This window comes from Lepidothrix coronata, unplaced genomic scaffold (genome assembly GCF_001604755.1).
Source record: "Lepidothrix coronata isolate B3197 unplaced genomic scaffold, Lepidothrix_coronata-1.0 Scaffold0, whole genome shotgun sequence".
NCBI lineage: Eukaryota > Metazoa > Chordata > Aves > Passeriformes > Pipridae > Lepidothrix > Lepidothrix coronata.
The window spans coordinates 16,696,344-16,712,753 of record NW_016690180.1 but is presented as its reverse complement, the minus strand read 5'-3'; the positions used below and the strand labels follow the sequence as shown (position 1 = coordinate 16,712,753).

Genomic DNA, 16,410 nt, shown 5'->3' with positions numbered 1-16,410 from the left:
AATAAGCCTTTACCATCTGTTTTCACCTATAATGGCTAATCAAAGAAGAACAATTCACATTTGTATCATAAAAAAAAAAAGCATAAGTGATTTAAATAGATGTGTTCTTTGATGAATACAGCATGCATCTGTTTGACTTTCTTCGCCTTTTACCTTAAGCAGGAAGTTCTCATTTTCTAATGTAATGCTTATCCCTGCAGTTGAAACCACCACAGTGTAAAAAGAAGATATGCACAAAGTTTCTTATATAAATAACTCCTTACAATGTGAAAGTGTAGTTCTTCAGTAGTTCCAAATTGCCTCTGTGCAGCAAGTGATCTTCACACTACTTTCTTTACTAATAGCTGCTCATACTCAGCCAGCAATTGTCCAACTAATGAACATAAAGAAGATGAACTTGGAACCAATGCTCTCAGCCAGGACTTTACTTAAACTTTAGCTACAACTGGAGGAGGCCTTTTGTACTTGAAAGCTTGTCTTCCCTCCCCCCACAAATTATGTCCCAACAACATGCTTTAACTTACTTTTCATTTCTTAATATAAAAGATTTATGGTCTTAGATCGACTGTATACAAAGACGATGACTTCAAAAAACTCTAATGTACACAGGGAAAGATTATAACTGTAAACAAAAGACCAAGCAGAAGATCAACATAGCCAAGCAGCATAAGAAAAGCGAAATGAGCAGATAAAAGCAGTTTTTACAACATTAAGAAACCCTATGCACCATAGGGAACACAATGCTATTACATACACTAATTCTCAGTAGGAGCTACTGCAGGGAGGTATAACACAGAGTAGTTATAAAGGGAATTACCTTACATTTAGAGAATCTATACAGAAGCTATCTGTTACAGCTGGCACCTCCAGGAGTAACGTGTTGTTAGAGTAACCAGCAGCAGAAAGATCAGAAAAGGGAAAACAGGTGAAGAGATAAGAACAAAAGATAAAATACTCTGCAACACCCAACACAGTGGAACATTAGAGCTGCCACTACAGTCCCAACAATCATTAAAAGGAAGCAGCACCATTCATATTACTAACTCTAATACAATGGGGAAAAACCCCCAAACTATGTTGTGTACTTCTCATACAGTGATTCTGTTGTATGTGAGCAGAAAGATTTTAAATAGAGAATTATAACCTGGTGGAAATCACCCTATCACAGTATGTAGTCCAACTCTAATTTACAGGTAATCTAAAAAAGTTTAATTCTATTCCACTAATTTCATTTATATATTTCAAATATAATAGCTTATTTTCCATATCTTTCAAGGATGTGTTAACTGGCTGAAAGCTTAACATTTCATGGTATAGTTTCATGCACTTCTGTCAGCATATAATACTTTTAAACAGGTAATCTATTAAACACAGTTTACAAGAAAACATCAACATAGGTGCCTTTAAAGTATAAAATCTTAGAAATGAGATTAAATGCACTTTCTTCTGAAAAAAACCCTGAGGCTACTCACCTGAAATCCCCTTTATTGTTCACAACCCTCTCTGGAGGGCAGTACTGTGCAGAACTTTCTAAGACCACAATGTCTACTGTCCTTGTGTTATTCCCACGTCTGGTTTGCACATGACAACCCCAGTTTCCTGTGGAGCCAGCCTGAATGTTTGAGATTGTCAGAGCACTGGGAAGATAAAACAAACAAATAAAACTCAGTCTCGCAATAAAATTTATATAAGCTTTACCAAAAGATGATATACAGAAAGACAATGGAGAAACAAATTACATACAACCATGAGTGATCTTACAAAACCAGAGCTATCTACAACTCAGTGTACTGTAATTAATAGAGAATTATTTACTATTCTTCAAACTCTCAATTTTGCCAAGGTAGGGAAGAAAAGGAACAGACATAGGAAAAAGTCCCTTGACTTCAGAAAGAAGAAATGAGAAGTCCAAATTCCTTATGTGTTATCATTGCTCTTCAACATAAACCATTCAGTTGTTCCAGAAAAGCCAAATTAAAATAAATTTCCAAATGCACGATTTGTTATAAGGATCAAAGTACTAATTTACTAGTACAACTACAGGATATATAACCACTCTGTCGATGCTGAGTAAGTCTAGAGTGAGGAATCCAAAAGTAGTTCAGTTAAATGCCTTGTTTTCAACATTTTCATCATTTTAATATTCTGACAGAACAAATATGGCCTACCACAAACATATTTTACATGAACTGCATTGAGTAAAACTTGAAGAAAATTAAAACCCTACTGTAACAGTCCTGGGCAACCTGCTCTAGCTAATCCTATTTTAAGCATGTAGGCTTGACTAATCAAATCTCTAGACCTCCTTCCTCAAAATTTATAGTTAGGAGGAGATATGTGAAGTTACAGACTACTTCCCTACTTGGGATGTTTCTGCCTACATATGTTCACTCAGTGAGGATATGAGGGGACCTTACTGGTTATGGAAACAGTCACCAAATCAGAGCAGAAAACAGGGAGTGGGAAATACGTTTTCTCCCTATGGATTCACCTTGCAATCAGTGAGCAGTTATGAATCATGTTTTTTTCAACGAAAATACCCTGGGACTCATCTGTTTCCACTATCTTCCCATCCTGATACCACAGGACTTTCATGTCTTGATCAATATACGAAGCCATACACTGGAAGGGTAGACTATCTCCTTCAAAGACAACCTGACGATGAGATGGAGTCATATAGAAAGATGGTAATTCAAGCGGTGGTTCTAGAATTCAAGAAATAAACCCACAATTAATAGTAAGAATCTGTTATAGACATAATTTTCAAAAAAGGAGAAAAATACACTCAGTATCAATTATTGATATAACTTTGTAAATTGCATCTTGCAAGATTTATATAAACATTTAGTGCATCAGATATTGAAAAATACAAATTATCATCCATCATATTCTTTTTCAAAATGTGTACTCCTTTAATACATTTCAGGAATCTTTTGCTAGCCCACATACGAAAGAGTGAAAAACAAATTTGAAGGAAAAATATATTTATGCATTTTAGTTCTTCACAGCTTCTCACTACTAAGACTCAAAAATCACAAATACATATAGTTTTTAATTTTTACAGATGGAATAATTGTAATAAAAGAAGAAGTTAAGCAAGTTGATAATGGTTTTGTCACGAGAAGTCTAACCAAGAACAGAATCATCATGTAGGAAAGTAATTGAAGACCTTTTTAACTTCAGAAATTTGGGATTAGAATAATTCACACATCTAAAGTCAGAAAGCTAGACTCTGGAAAGAAATTATCAGTTTCCAATTCCTCTTGTGAAGTTTAGGTAAAGATCTCTGAAAAACACAGGTTAGCAGAAAAAAGGAGTTTATCTCTTGAGAATGCTAGTCATCCTTTGCTTCTACAGACTAACATCCACAATCATCAATTTACTTATTTCCAAAAGCAAGCAACACTGAATCACAACTAAATTTCAGCCTCTGAAAAGGATTCACTATTACCACTGTCATACAAGTGCTGAATTTTAGGAAAACAAAACAAAGCAGAGAAAGTTTTTTCCCCTAATATTAACAGAATATAAAATGCTTTAGAAAACAAGTATCAGTTGCCAGGAGTGCTTACCACAGGTCAGAAGCTCCTGCTTAACACCAGTCACCGTCTGTGACTGAAGTGACTTGGGATAGGCACATTTTGTCTCGCGTACAGTTATATTTCTTTCTTTTAACCACTGATGCATCCACAGTATGTTGCAATCACAAAGAAGATAATCAGTCTGAAATTCTCTGCAACAGAAAATGGGTATTTACAGTGATAAACCGCAAAACTCCAAGGTCTGAAAGCTTGACATCAACAGCTGTGCAATGCCTTTCATTGACACAGACACACAGACAATAAGCAGTGAAACTACAGAATACAGTGGAGTTGCCTGCCTCTACCCACTAGAATATACTCTAATCCTCTGCAAACTGTGATCTGAGAACAAAAGAACATACTCCCTGAAAAAAAGGAATTCTCTCCATAAATGAGGAACATCTAATACTAGCACATGAAAAAATTTCTAGCAGTTTTGTTCATGGAGGGTGTTCATGCATATGCATCATAACTTAAGAACACACTTCATTGCTTAATTTTATCAAATGCTTTAACAGTAAAATTAAGAGAAATAGCTTCTCATCCATTTCTCTTTCCAGAACCACTATTCACACAATTTTAGTCTGCTTTATATAAAAATCATAAGGTTTTTAACTGATTCATAGAGTCTTCTCTGTTAAGTTAGTACTTTCTACTAAAAAGTTATACCAAACCTCCCCAAAGATGTCTGTTGAAGTCAGCTAAATTAAAAGACATTAATATGAACTGATTTTAGAAATTAGTATTTTATCTGTTTAGAAACAGTTAAAAATATACCAAAACATGGCTATGTCTACACCGTTTCTTACATCTAGTGAAAACTTCTTTTTCATTTACAAATGTCTAGAGGACAACACAACATCACAGGCAGAACATTTCAAACCCGCAATCAACATTCCTGTGAAACTTCATTTGGTGTTTGTTCACAGGAATTCCTCCAGATACACACATTTTTAATGTCAAGGATTATATCCAGGTTCTCTTGTCTGATCTGTGGTGTTCTTGGACAGTAATCTTTACATACACAATTAAAACACCAGGAATAAAAACTTACGATTAAAAGCTGGAGGAGGAAAAGAAACATTTGCTTTTATAAAAAAGAAATTAACTCAAGTGTCAAAGCCAGAAATCAAAGCTTCTGAGAAAGTCAGTACAGGAAGCCAATTGTCATGACTACCAGGAAAAAATGCAAGCTAATCATCAGCACTGAATTTTCTTCATTTACTTTCTTCCTTACAACTCATGACTCTAAGAGAGCAAAATAATATGAGGTGGAGATGTACCCACTGTTACATGTTACAAAACTATACTGTTATTCAGAGACTAAGATCTTTCTTAAAAGTATTTGTTCCCCTTGTTATAGAGGTATAAAATGCTATTTATTTACTATAAATGATAAATTCGGAATAAAATTTTTGGAAGCCCAGATGCCAATAGAGCTTTGTTCTTTCAGAACTATGTAACAAATAGTGAGCAGCTTTTGAAAGGGGTTGTACAAAGACCCAAATATCTGTACATACATACACCTGCCAAGTCCTTATTCAGATAAGAAAAAACAGTTAAGAGGATTAAAAGTAAAAATGCAAAACAAAGTGAGTGTATATAATATGGTTTTTTGTTAAGAACACAAGGGATCATGCAAATTAAGATTAGATGCAGTAAGTACTTACAGAGACCTCAGTGAACCAAGATGATCAAATGTTCCCTGCGTAACTGTAGAAAACAGGTTTCCAGAAAGATTCCTGAGAAATAAAAGTATCATGATTTTAACTTATGATCAAACAACCAACATATGAAATAAAAAATGCCCACCCTCTTCAAGATAACACTATTATTAAAAACTACAATATACTATTATGACACTCTCTCATAGTTCACAAGACTGTAAGAATAATAATCAGGTGTCAATAGCTTAGAAAAATATCCCAAAATAAAATGTTCCCCAATACTTCTGTTTTAGCTGAAGAATTTTAAGATTGGGAAAAAAAGTGAATGCAAATACTTGATTTTTATTTAAAGCAACAACCAGCACATGTTGAGCATAGCTTTCAAGAAGTTTGAAAATTTCTCTGTTCACAGTGAACTGATGTATTCCTATTAACACGCTATAAAAGCATGTTTGATCAATTAGAATATTTTTTAAAAATATTATACATACCACTTCCTATATATATATATATATATATATATGTATGTATATATATATAAAAATAAAATACATCAGTGAAAGCACTGTGTGAAAGAAGCGAAAAACCAGGGTAAGGAAACATTTCATAATCATACGTGTTATCCTCTAAAGTAAATGAAGAACTACAAAACATGCAAGAAAGCCAGCAAAACATACCCACACCGATGCCATGTTACAAGGCATGGATACTAAAAAATTCTAAAACTCTGAAATATTTTTCTAAGGAAAATATTTTGTACGGTCTGCTAGTCACTTCCACCTCCCCTGCTATACCTTCTGAGAAACTGGAAAACTGTTGCCAAGGCCAACAGAGCACAGAATAGTATGGTTTGGGTTGGCCCCACTGCTCTTTACGCTTGCTACTGAGTAACAAAGCTGTCTGTCTCTCAACCCACACTTAAACAAAGTACTCCGCTTGAAACAAAGAATGTTAACTTACATAAAGCTAAAACTTAGGTGTATTTATATGAAACAAATTATACTTACAATCTAATAAGGTTTACAAGTCCTCTAAATATATCTGCATTCAGGCAGCCTATTCTGTTATTAGTTAAGTCTCTATAAATAGGAAAAAGGAAAAATTAGAATGAACTGGTTTATTTTCAAATGACATACAGTCTGCTAACAGAAGTATATGAACTAAGATTCATGAGTAACAGATTGCACCACATATATATTTGATCTTTTTCAGTAAAACCCCCAAGGTACTGCTATATAGCTGTATACACATGCATATAGACTCCTTAATCCATTTCTTAAGTAATTATAATTGCCCACATACAGTTCAACAGGCCAAGCCTTATCGGGAAATTCTCTTAGAAAAGGATAGGTTTACATCCCTACCAAGTAAACTTTCATATTAATATAGCATATTCATCACATGTGCCACATCATTTAATTTTTTAACGTCAGAGACCTAAACTAGTGCATTTATTATACATAAATAAGACTACTTCTATATTTATATCTAGATAAATATTTAAGTGTTATATATTTTTCAACATAGGTCTTAAATCAAATTGCCAAACATTCTTAAAGGAATAAAAATTAAGCTTGCAAGTAGTAATGATCTAGAACTAGTCCTTCAATTTTATTTTTAAGGTATTCAAAAGTGCAATTACCAGCATTATTTCCTTTTAAGTGAACCAGATCATCTGATCAGTGACAAATCAACATATATACCATAAAAAATTAAGAAAAGCGGGGGTGGGAAGGAGGTAGTGGCAAAATCACCAAGACTTAAAAGTTGTTACAGACATTCCAAAAATCTGGAGTGTTAAAAAAAAAAAGGGTAAAAAAAGAAAAGAAAAGCCAAGCTAAAATCTTGTTTTTCTAGTTTCATCTGGTACAGAACTTTTACAGTCAGGGTATAAATCCCCCAAAAATGTGTTAATGGGAATTTTGGCATAACCTTCAATAAAGCAGCATTAACAGCGCAGTAACTTCAGCATAATATTAATAGCAAGGGACTCTATGTTCCACTATGGCCTATGGAAAAAAAAAAATCATAAGGAGTTTAGCATTTAACAAAACAAGACTCGATGGCATCAAAGCTCTGAATAAACATTCACCCAGTGATGTTTCAAGCCACTGAAATACAAGAAGAAAGGAATAATACAAGAGACTGTCAGTGAGAACAGTGCGACTGCCAAGCCACAAGCAGCGGATGTTCTTCAGTCATAAGACTGAAAGCAGGCTTTGTTTTACACATGTGTGCATGAGTGTGTGTATAAATTTAGACAGCATATATATATATTCAACTTTTAATATATAATAGCTTTGCTGTCTAAATTTCCAGAACCTAAGACTTACTCTCTCTGAGGGTTGTTGTGTTTGTTTTGTTTAAACTGACTAGCTAGATATACTACTTACAGTCTTTTCAGAGATGAAAGCCCCAGAAAAGCTCCTGGATCTATAGTACTAATAAGGTTGTTCTTAAGATCCCTGTGGGGAAAAATTAAGACATTACATGTACCATAAATTACACTTTAAAACAGATATACATGCATGAAGATACACTAAACTTGCCTTAATTTATTTGAGAATCTCCAAGAAAAAAAAAAAACCAACCCACATTTTTACTTTCTTTGATGTAGCATCTTACAAAATTTGAAAATCTGTATTTTAACTATAAGGAGGAATAGAAACAGCATGTGTATTCCCTTAAATATACTATCAGTTCATATCACATGAAAGAGTATAGAGTCAAAGATACTTTCCCACTGTGTCTGAATAGCTTACAGTTACGCAGGGTGAGACATTTGCTTATTACACAGTACGATACAGTTTAGCACAATGTTGTCTTCTTTAGTCTATCCAATTTTCAATACTTCAGTAGTGCCCAACATCTACCAAAAGGAGCATAACATGATCCTAAAAATACACTGATGACACAACATTGCAAATTTCCACCTACATTGCTGGCACAAAAGCAAAGCCCTGGTTGAAGATCCCAAATAAAGCTGGTGAAATAACTCCAGAGCAGATTATTAAATCTTAAATTCCCAGGGACTGTAAGGAGAAATGTAAAGTAACCATGGCATTAAATTGCTTTACAAGTGATACAGGATTTTTAACTCCCAACTTGAGATATTCTGAAGATACAGCTTAATTTGAAAGGTCACAGAAAGCAGCTGACAGCATTATATGGTTTTGAACAAACTTTATCACTGCATGAATCCTAAAATTATTTCTACCTCCTTATTCACCCAAGATTTTTATTAGACTGCTATCTGAAACTTCACAGATACTTATTAGTACAAGTAAAATTTCTCATTCCTTGGTAATATCTGAACATTCTGCATTCAAAAAGAAAATTAGTGACTTCATTTAAAAGCTGTTTTAATATGCAAGAGTAGAAAAAACATCTCCTAAATCTACTACAACATTAATTCTTCCTGAAAGAGAACAGTACAAGAGGATAACATCTACCATCACAGAGACATGCATGACTGAAAATATAATTCATCCCAAGATTTCACAACAGCATTTCCTGCAGACATATTAACTAATCATAGTACAACAATGTCGTGTCATGTGGATCAAACTTGAAGCTGTAAATAAAAATTTTTAATACTTGAAATACTTTAAATTTACCTTGCAATACATTAAATTAATTTTCATATACACATTTCTCTTATTCCAACTTTATTTTCTTGCCCTGTACAATGGCAGTATCAGGAGCCTGAAGAACTGGCTCTTTCAGCAGACTTTTAAACACAGTACCACACCATGACAAATCTGAGAATATTAAATGTTGGAGCAGAGAAGAAAAATTATTCTTACTGTTCATATTTTAAAATTTCAGCTTAAAATCATGTAACTCCCACTTAAAATCTCACTGTTGAAAACAGTGAGGGAGAAAAACCTTGACAACATGCCTTGGAAATCCACTAGTCTAGGCTATCAGTGATCTTTAATTTCATTCCACAAAGTCAAAGAGTACTCCCTGATAAAGCTCTTTCTGAAATCCATTGCAATGGATTCATATAGATGAATGTCCAAAGTGTTGGAATTTTCTCAACCTGCAACTACAACGGTCGGGGAGTCTCTGTTTTGTTTTTTTTTATCCCTCCCAGTGGCAGTCCTTTGTAGGCACTAGCTACGCATCCATCTACCAAAAAGTATTAGGAAAGGAAAACTGTGAAATAAGAGATACCTAAAGATGTCAAAATTAACAGTGATGACATGTCTGGCAGCCCTTCAGAAACAGTAAAAGATATTCACACACAGGCTTGGTACAACTACCAGGACTCCAGCATCTAGAGCAGTTTTAACATGAAGAAATTACAGTAATGGTTAAATCAAACACACTTATATGATTCTCACATAAAAGGGTGGGAGAGAGACAATCTCATTAGAAAGTTGCACTTGGATTTGAAGTTTTCATTGTTTTTATGCTTATAAATACTTATAAATAGTTTTAGCAACAGAAAATTAATCATCTCAGACTTTGATTTTAAATTTCTTTGGCAAAGTTCAACTGACAAGATATACTTATTTGCCCAAATAGAAGAAAACCTGTCCAAAAAAACCCAAAAGAAGAGGATTTGAGTTAGGGTAACATCTTTTATCTTACAGCAACTACATCTTCTGTCTAGCAATTAAAAATACTGCTAAAAAAAAAAAAGGGTAGTAAGCAATCTGACACTGAGAACCTACTGAAAGATTCTAAATTTTCTCCTAGATCTAAATAACAATGCAAGTAAGGATGCCCCAAATTTATCAGTGAAGGTGACTAAGTGATGTTACAACAGTAGAAAAACTTAGGCTTTAAGGAATGTGTTGAGGGTAGTCATGCAGTTCAAACTGTGGCACAAAGTACAACTAAATCAGATGAACTGCCCCACTGTTATGTACAGTAAAGCCCTAAAAACCTCAAAGGATGCTGATTTTACCAAAACACAACTCTCTGTTTAACCGTTTCCATTATAAAAGATATGGTTGTGTCCAAATGGAACAGTCCTTTATCAAATCCATGATGAAGTGGGCAAATAGCAACTTCCTAACAAGCAAAAACATTTTTAAGAGCCTCAATGCCACATCCAATGTTCTTGTTAAGATGTGAAAAATATCCTAATGAAAGATTACTTAAATTTAACTACGGTTGAAAAAAATATCCTTTTGCTTCATTAGACTTTAAAATGAAATGTTTTAGTAGCTAGTTGTCTATGATTTAAAAGTTAGCATCACAGAATCTTCTGAGTTGGAAGGGACCCACAAGGATCTCTGAGTTGAGCTCTTAAGTGAATGGCCCACATGCGGATCAAACCCACAACCTTCGTATAATCAGCACCATGCTCTAACCGAGTGCACGTATACATGCTTAAAAATTTACTGCTTTCTGTCTCAGCACAATGAATACTATCTTAATTATTAATAAAGCATCCTGCAGGCACAAACAAACTATGCATATATACACATACCAACATGTATACATTATTTAGCTTTCTGAACTACCATTGGATATATTATCTTTTCTTCCTTAACACAATTTGAAAATCAATGTCAAACAGGAAACATATGAGCTACCATGGACTCTTCCTATAATGGAATGCCTTTTCAAAAGGGAAGTGAGGCAAGAAAACAAAGTAAGAAGTTGCAGAAATAGATTTTACATTACACAAAAGTCTTCCAATGCTTCCCACACCTCTATAGGGTGTAGATTTTACGCAGGCAAATACGACAGAAGTTCATGACTCAATTTTTTTGTTTCACAGAACCACAGAATGGGTAAGGTTGGAAGGCACCACAGTGGGTCATCTGGTCCAACCTCCCTGCAGGGTCATCCCAGAGCACATTGCCCAGGATTGCATCCAGATGGTTCTTGAATATCTCCAGTGAGAGAGACTCTGGGCAGTCTGTTCCACTGCATGGTCACCCGCACAGTAAAGAAACCCCTTTTCATATTCAGGTGGAACTTCCTGTACATCAGTTTCTGCCCATTGCCTCTTGTCCCCTTGCCTGGCACCACCGAGAAGAGCCTGGCTCCATCCTCTTGGCACCCTCCCTTCAGATATTGATAGACATTGATGAGGTTCCCTCTCAGTTGTCTCTTCATGAGATTGGACAGGCCCAGCTTCCTCAGCCTTGTACCAAAGATGCTCCAGTCTCTTAATCACGTTCATACCCCTCCAGTGAACCTTCTCCAGGAGCTCCATGTCTTTCTTGTACTGAGGAGCTCAGAACTGGACATAGCACTCCAGGTGCACCTCACTAGGGCTGAGCAGGGGGGCAGGACCACCTCCCTCAACCTGCTGGCAATGCTCTTCCTAATGCACCCCAGGATAACATTGGCCCTCTTGGTCAGAAGGACACACTGCTGGCTCATGAACACCTTGTTGTCCAGCAGGATCCCCAGGTCCTTCTCTGCAGAGCTGCTTTACAGTAGGTTGGCCCCATGCCTGTACTCGTGAATGCATGCAGGACCCTGCATTTGCCTTTGTTGAATTTTGAACTAATATCAAAATACAGCATAACAATGTCACTGGACATTAAATATTTAGCATATTTTTGTACAGACACTTTTATTACCACTTAACACAGTTAAAGTCTTTGACCTGATTACTATTATTTGCATGCTTTCTTTCCTGCAGAATTAGATATAGACATAGCATAGTCATTTCCTACTATAATTCACGAACATTTCTGTCCTAGTTAGAACAGCTGGGACCAGTTCATCACTGTATGGGTGTAACCCAAAACTGTGTATTCTATAGCCTTCCATGCCATTTCCCAGAAACTGGTATCAATAGACTATTTACACCCTCTACCCAGAGCAGCCTGACTCCTCAGGCTATAAACTAGGTGTTAAGAGGCCTGGGAGATAGGAGGATGCTCCTGTCCTCACACCCACTGAGGAACCCCCCGCCCTGAGGGAAGTACTGGGCATTCCTGCCTGAACTGGAGGATATATAATCTGGGAGTCTTGGAACATTTTCAACCACTCGTGGGATCCAGAGGAAGACTGCAGACCACCCCTCCCAACCAGACTGTTTTCCCCTCTCCTTTTACTTTGGATTCAGGGGGCCCAAAGAGCACCACTCTGTTCATGCCCCAGGGTGCTGGGTTATACATTTGGGTTTTGTGGGTTAAAACCAATTGTTTATCTGTATAATCATACTTATTGTATTATTTTATTAAATTGTTATTCTGATTTATAATCTCTCTTTTGAGTTGGGTTCATTTCCCCTGCCGGTTTACCTTTAAATCAGCACATTTTCACCCTCCAGTAAAATAAAACTCTTATTTTGGTAGGCTTATCCACCTCTTCACAAAATAATGGCTTAACAAATTCACACTTTCATAAGTTAACATATACGAACAATATTATTAACAAATAGATTTGAAATTGCTACTTGGGGCCACCATTTTTAATGTACTTCCTCACAGTTTTGGTGCATACAAGCAACAAATAAAACAATCTCTCCCTTTCAATAGTAACAGTGAAGAATTGTCAGACAGGGATAAAGTCAAGAGATATCACATTTGAGTAAAACGATAACCTAAAGTGCAAGAACTTGCCAGTCGTAGATACCATATACCCAAGTTTACCTGAAAAATTGATAAAATAACAGAACCATTTTAAAAAATGCAAATTTTTATTAAAATGTCCAAGAACTAAACAAGTTTAGTACATTACCAGATGAATTATGAAGTTGTGATTATTGATTAAAATTCAATCAATTATTATGCAGATACATGTTCCTGACATTCTTTTAATTTACTTTTTCAGAGGCCTTAGTTAAATATATCAATACATCTAAAGTCTACCTGAAAACCACTAAAGAGAAATGGCAAATATTTTTGCTGTCAAGTACAACATCACAAAAAAGGAACAAACATACATGAAATGCATATAAAATTGCTCCCCTAGTAAACAGTAATGTTAAATGACAATGATACTGTCTGAATTGACTATTTAAATGCTGACTGAATTTATTTCTGTTATCTCCATTTCATCTCATAAATTAAACGTGGGGAAAAGAACTTATCTACAAAGAAAGAAAATACTCATAAGGAAACAATGGGAAGTATAAGTAACAAGAAAAAATAAAAACAAGCAAGAAACTTTCAAAAAAAGTGCAATTTTCAAGGCTTGTTAGTTATCACAATGAAAATTAAGGAAAACCATTTGAAACTGAGTTATGTTCAACATAATGTGAATGTTTAAAATAGTTTCTGTGGCTTTCAACTAATTTTCCTTTTACTCTTGATTATCCATTTAAGTTTGAAAAATTATTTTAGGTAAAATAGTAGTTTCTGTCCAAGAGCACTTAAGGCAGAAAAGTTTACTTTTACTACGGCTAAATATCTATTGCTTTTAAATAAGTCTTACACATACAAAAAAAAAATAATCATTAATAACTAGTGTACCACACAATTTCTCCCTCCGTTTACGATGAAGACACCTGGCCATTATTAATCCTTTGTTGATGCACTAACTCCTACAGCAGTGCATATAAAAAGAGTTCTCATTCAGATGAGACCACCATACATTCTAAATTACTGCTATCCCAGCTCACTTTAAATGCTCCAAAAATGATGCCTTCCTGATGTCTTTGCCTTTTCATGAAAGAAGATAATAAAACAACCTAAAAAACCCCCCTTACAAAATATATTAAAAAAACCTTACAAATTACAGGAGTTAAATGGAAGAAAGCCACATTTCTATGATTTTAAAGAAAATTAGGATTTGGACTCATGGAGAAAATGTAAATTATCATCTCAGTCTAACTAGAGTTTCAAGTATTTCCTGTCTGAAAATTGTAATGAGTTTCAACAAATAACAACTGTCAGCAGATGCCTTTATTACCTAAGCAAATGCCATCACTGCTGATAGCCTGGCTTCTTTGGCACAACAGCTTACTTCTCCAATAAAGCTCATCTGCCAGTGCAAAGACAAATCTTTCTTCTGGTACGTGGGAGAGGAAGTGGTGGAAGTGTTTGAATTTATTTAGGTCAGGTGACTGGGATTGGAGCCCTGAAGTTTTAGAGGAAGAATAAAATACTTTTAATCCCCTGAAGTCAAAAGTCGTTTGGAACTCTTCCTAGATGCTGTGAGATGATTATGAAACTGGCTACTTTCCCAGTCAAATGGCCTAGAAAAACCCTTATCTCTAAAGTTTATGCCTGCTCCCAGGTAGATCAACCTGCCAATCCTGACCTTCTACCAGCTGGAAAAAAGCTGACTGTAACAGAAGCTACAATGCTGCTTCTTATCCCATAGGCAATATATCATCTGAAAGGGAAAGTGAAAACAGGAAGCAAAAAATATCCAAGATGCTACTCCCATCAGACTCACTCCTGCCCCCTGTACATTCAGTATATACCAAAGTTGTGAAGTAAGCAGTAAAACTTTTAAAATATATGTCAACAACAAACAACATAAATCTAGCCTCTTTTAGAGGCTCTAATACATCTGCTTCCCCTACAAATATACTTTGCAACTGTTCGACAAAGGGTTTGACACTTCATAAGAAAAGAAATTAAAGAAGTAATTTTTTTTAATAACATAAGCTTTTGTATTACAAAACCACCACCAACAAAGCAAATCCATTCGTCATAGCATTCCAGTGAACTTCCCACTGAAGCTGCCCTCTCACCTGCAGGTGAGATAATCCCTTTTTGCTGTTACATGCCATTCATAAGAGAACGTTTAACTATGTTAACTCTTCGATCACAAAGAAATATATGTTCTTTATCTTGATGTCTCTTAAGACATTTTGTTCTCAGAATTATTAATGAAACCTAAACAGTATATCACTTAATTTTTAAAGTGAAAATAGCTTTTTAAGAAGTACTTACAATCTTTCAAGAAGGTGTAATCCAGAGAAGGAGCCATTTTTCAACTCTGTTATTTTATTGTTACTCAAAATCCTGTAAACAAAACGAGACAAGAACAATATATTATAAGTATGGTAACAAAATTATTTGCTGCAGCTTACACTTCTGGTGTAAATATTTTTGTTTAGCAGCCTGTATATCAAACTACAATGCCTAGCTCATTGTCTTGAGGTGTATACAACAGCAATGCTTAAGCATTACCAATGAGAAAAAGAGGATTTTCTATGTTATATGTCCAAAGTACCATGCAAGCTTACATATTTAATATCTGAAATAAATATACCAGTCTAGGATTATTCTAATGGAAAAACCCAACTGGTGTAGTAGAAAATTAAGTATTAAAGAACAAATCTGTACATTCAACATTCTTCTTTTCTGTACCCATTTTGGTTTTCCGAACCAGGCAGCACATGCCTGTTTCCAATTTCCTCCGCTGCCACTTCCAGCCACACACACACATTCACTTCTCCCAGGTTGTGCCACCTTTCCCAGCCATTCTTCACACTTTCATCCTACTCCTCAATGTAATCTTTTTAAAACATCTGCAAATAAGCCCAGCAAGCATTCCTATCTATCCTTTCTTCTCTCTAAGGACCACATAACTGTGAATTCCCTCTTTCATTGAAATAACTGGATCAGGCCCATCTAGCCAAGTACCCTATCCTCCAAGCACAGCCAGTCAGCAGATGCAAACTATCCTCAAGGTAGGAAATCCTTTGCTGGATGTTTCCTTACTTAGAAGGACCTGCTTTCTATAGAGCTACATAGTTCTCTGTTGGTATCTGCAACACTCCTTACAAAAGGTTTCGCAGTACAGTGCTCCATTCCATAAAGAATGCCTCATATCACTCGTTTTGAAAACACCTTCTGGCAGCTTTATTTGATGTTCCTCACTTCTTACAGTGAAACACACAGTAATCAATCCCTACCTACCCTCTCTACCACGTGTAATCAATCCCTCCCTAACCTTCTCTTTAGCATTATGTAGAAAACTAAATGTCTCCTTACAGATGTAAACCCCATGCTTTACTTAATTATTCTTCACACAAAAGTCATTTGTGCCACCTTAAGCATTTCTGAGCTCTTTCCAGTTTTATTACACTCAAAATTGTGAGGTAAGACCACCAGAAACTGTGTTGAATCTGTGTGATTCAACACACAGACAAGTCACAAATCTACATAGTGGAATAATGATGTCTGTTTCCTATAATTTCCCTGATCTGCCTTTATCACTTGTGCCAAGAATCTAAGATTCCTGGTCAGCTCAGTGCCGATCATCCTATATATTAAGACAGA

At 35.4% G+C, this 16,410-nt stretch overlaps 1 protein-coding gene across 2 annotated transcripts in view; it reads right to left on the bottom strand.

Moving 5' to 3' along the window:
• ADGRA3 (adhesion G protein-coupled receptor A3) overlaps window positions 1-16,410 on the bottom strand; it is a 56,182-nt gene that overhangs the window by 27,030 nt on the left and 12,742 nt on the right. For both annotated transcript variants that reach the window (XM_017805616.1, XM_017805625.1), the window contains exons 2-8: window positions 15,076-15,147; window positions 7,642-7,713; window positions 6,256-6,327; window positions 5,252-5,323; window positions 3,573-3,733; window positions 2,492-2,705; window positions 1,473-1,637 (exon numbers count right to left, since the gene is read on the bottom strand). In XM_017805616.1, the coding sequence (XP_017661105.1) occupies window positions 1,473-1,637; window positions 2,492-2,705; window positions 3,573-3,733; window positions 5,252-5,323; window positions 6,256-6,327; window positions 7,642-7,713; window positions 15,076-15,147 (828 nt within the window). The remainder of the gene's footprint in view (window positions 1-1,472; window positions 1,638-2,491; window positions 2,706-3,572; window positions 3,734-5,251; window positions 5,324-6,255; window positions 6,328-7,641; window positions 7,714-15,075; window positions 15,148-16,410) is intronic.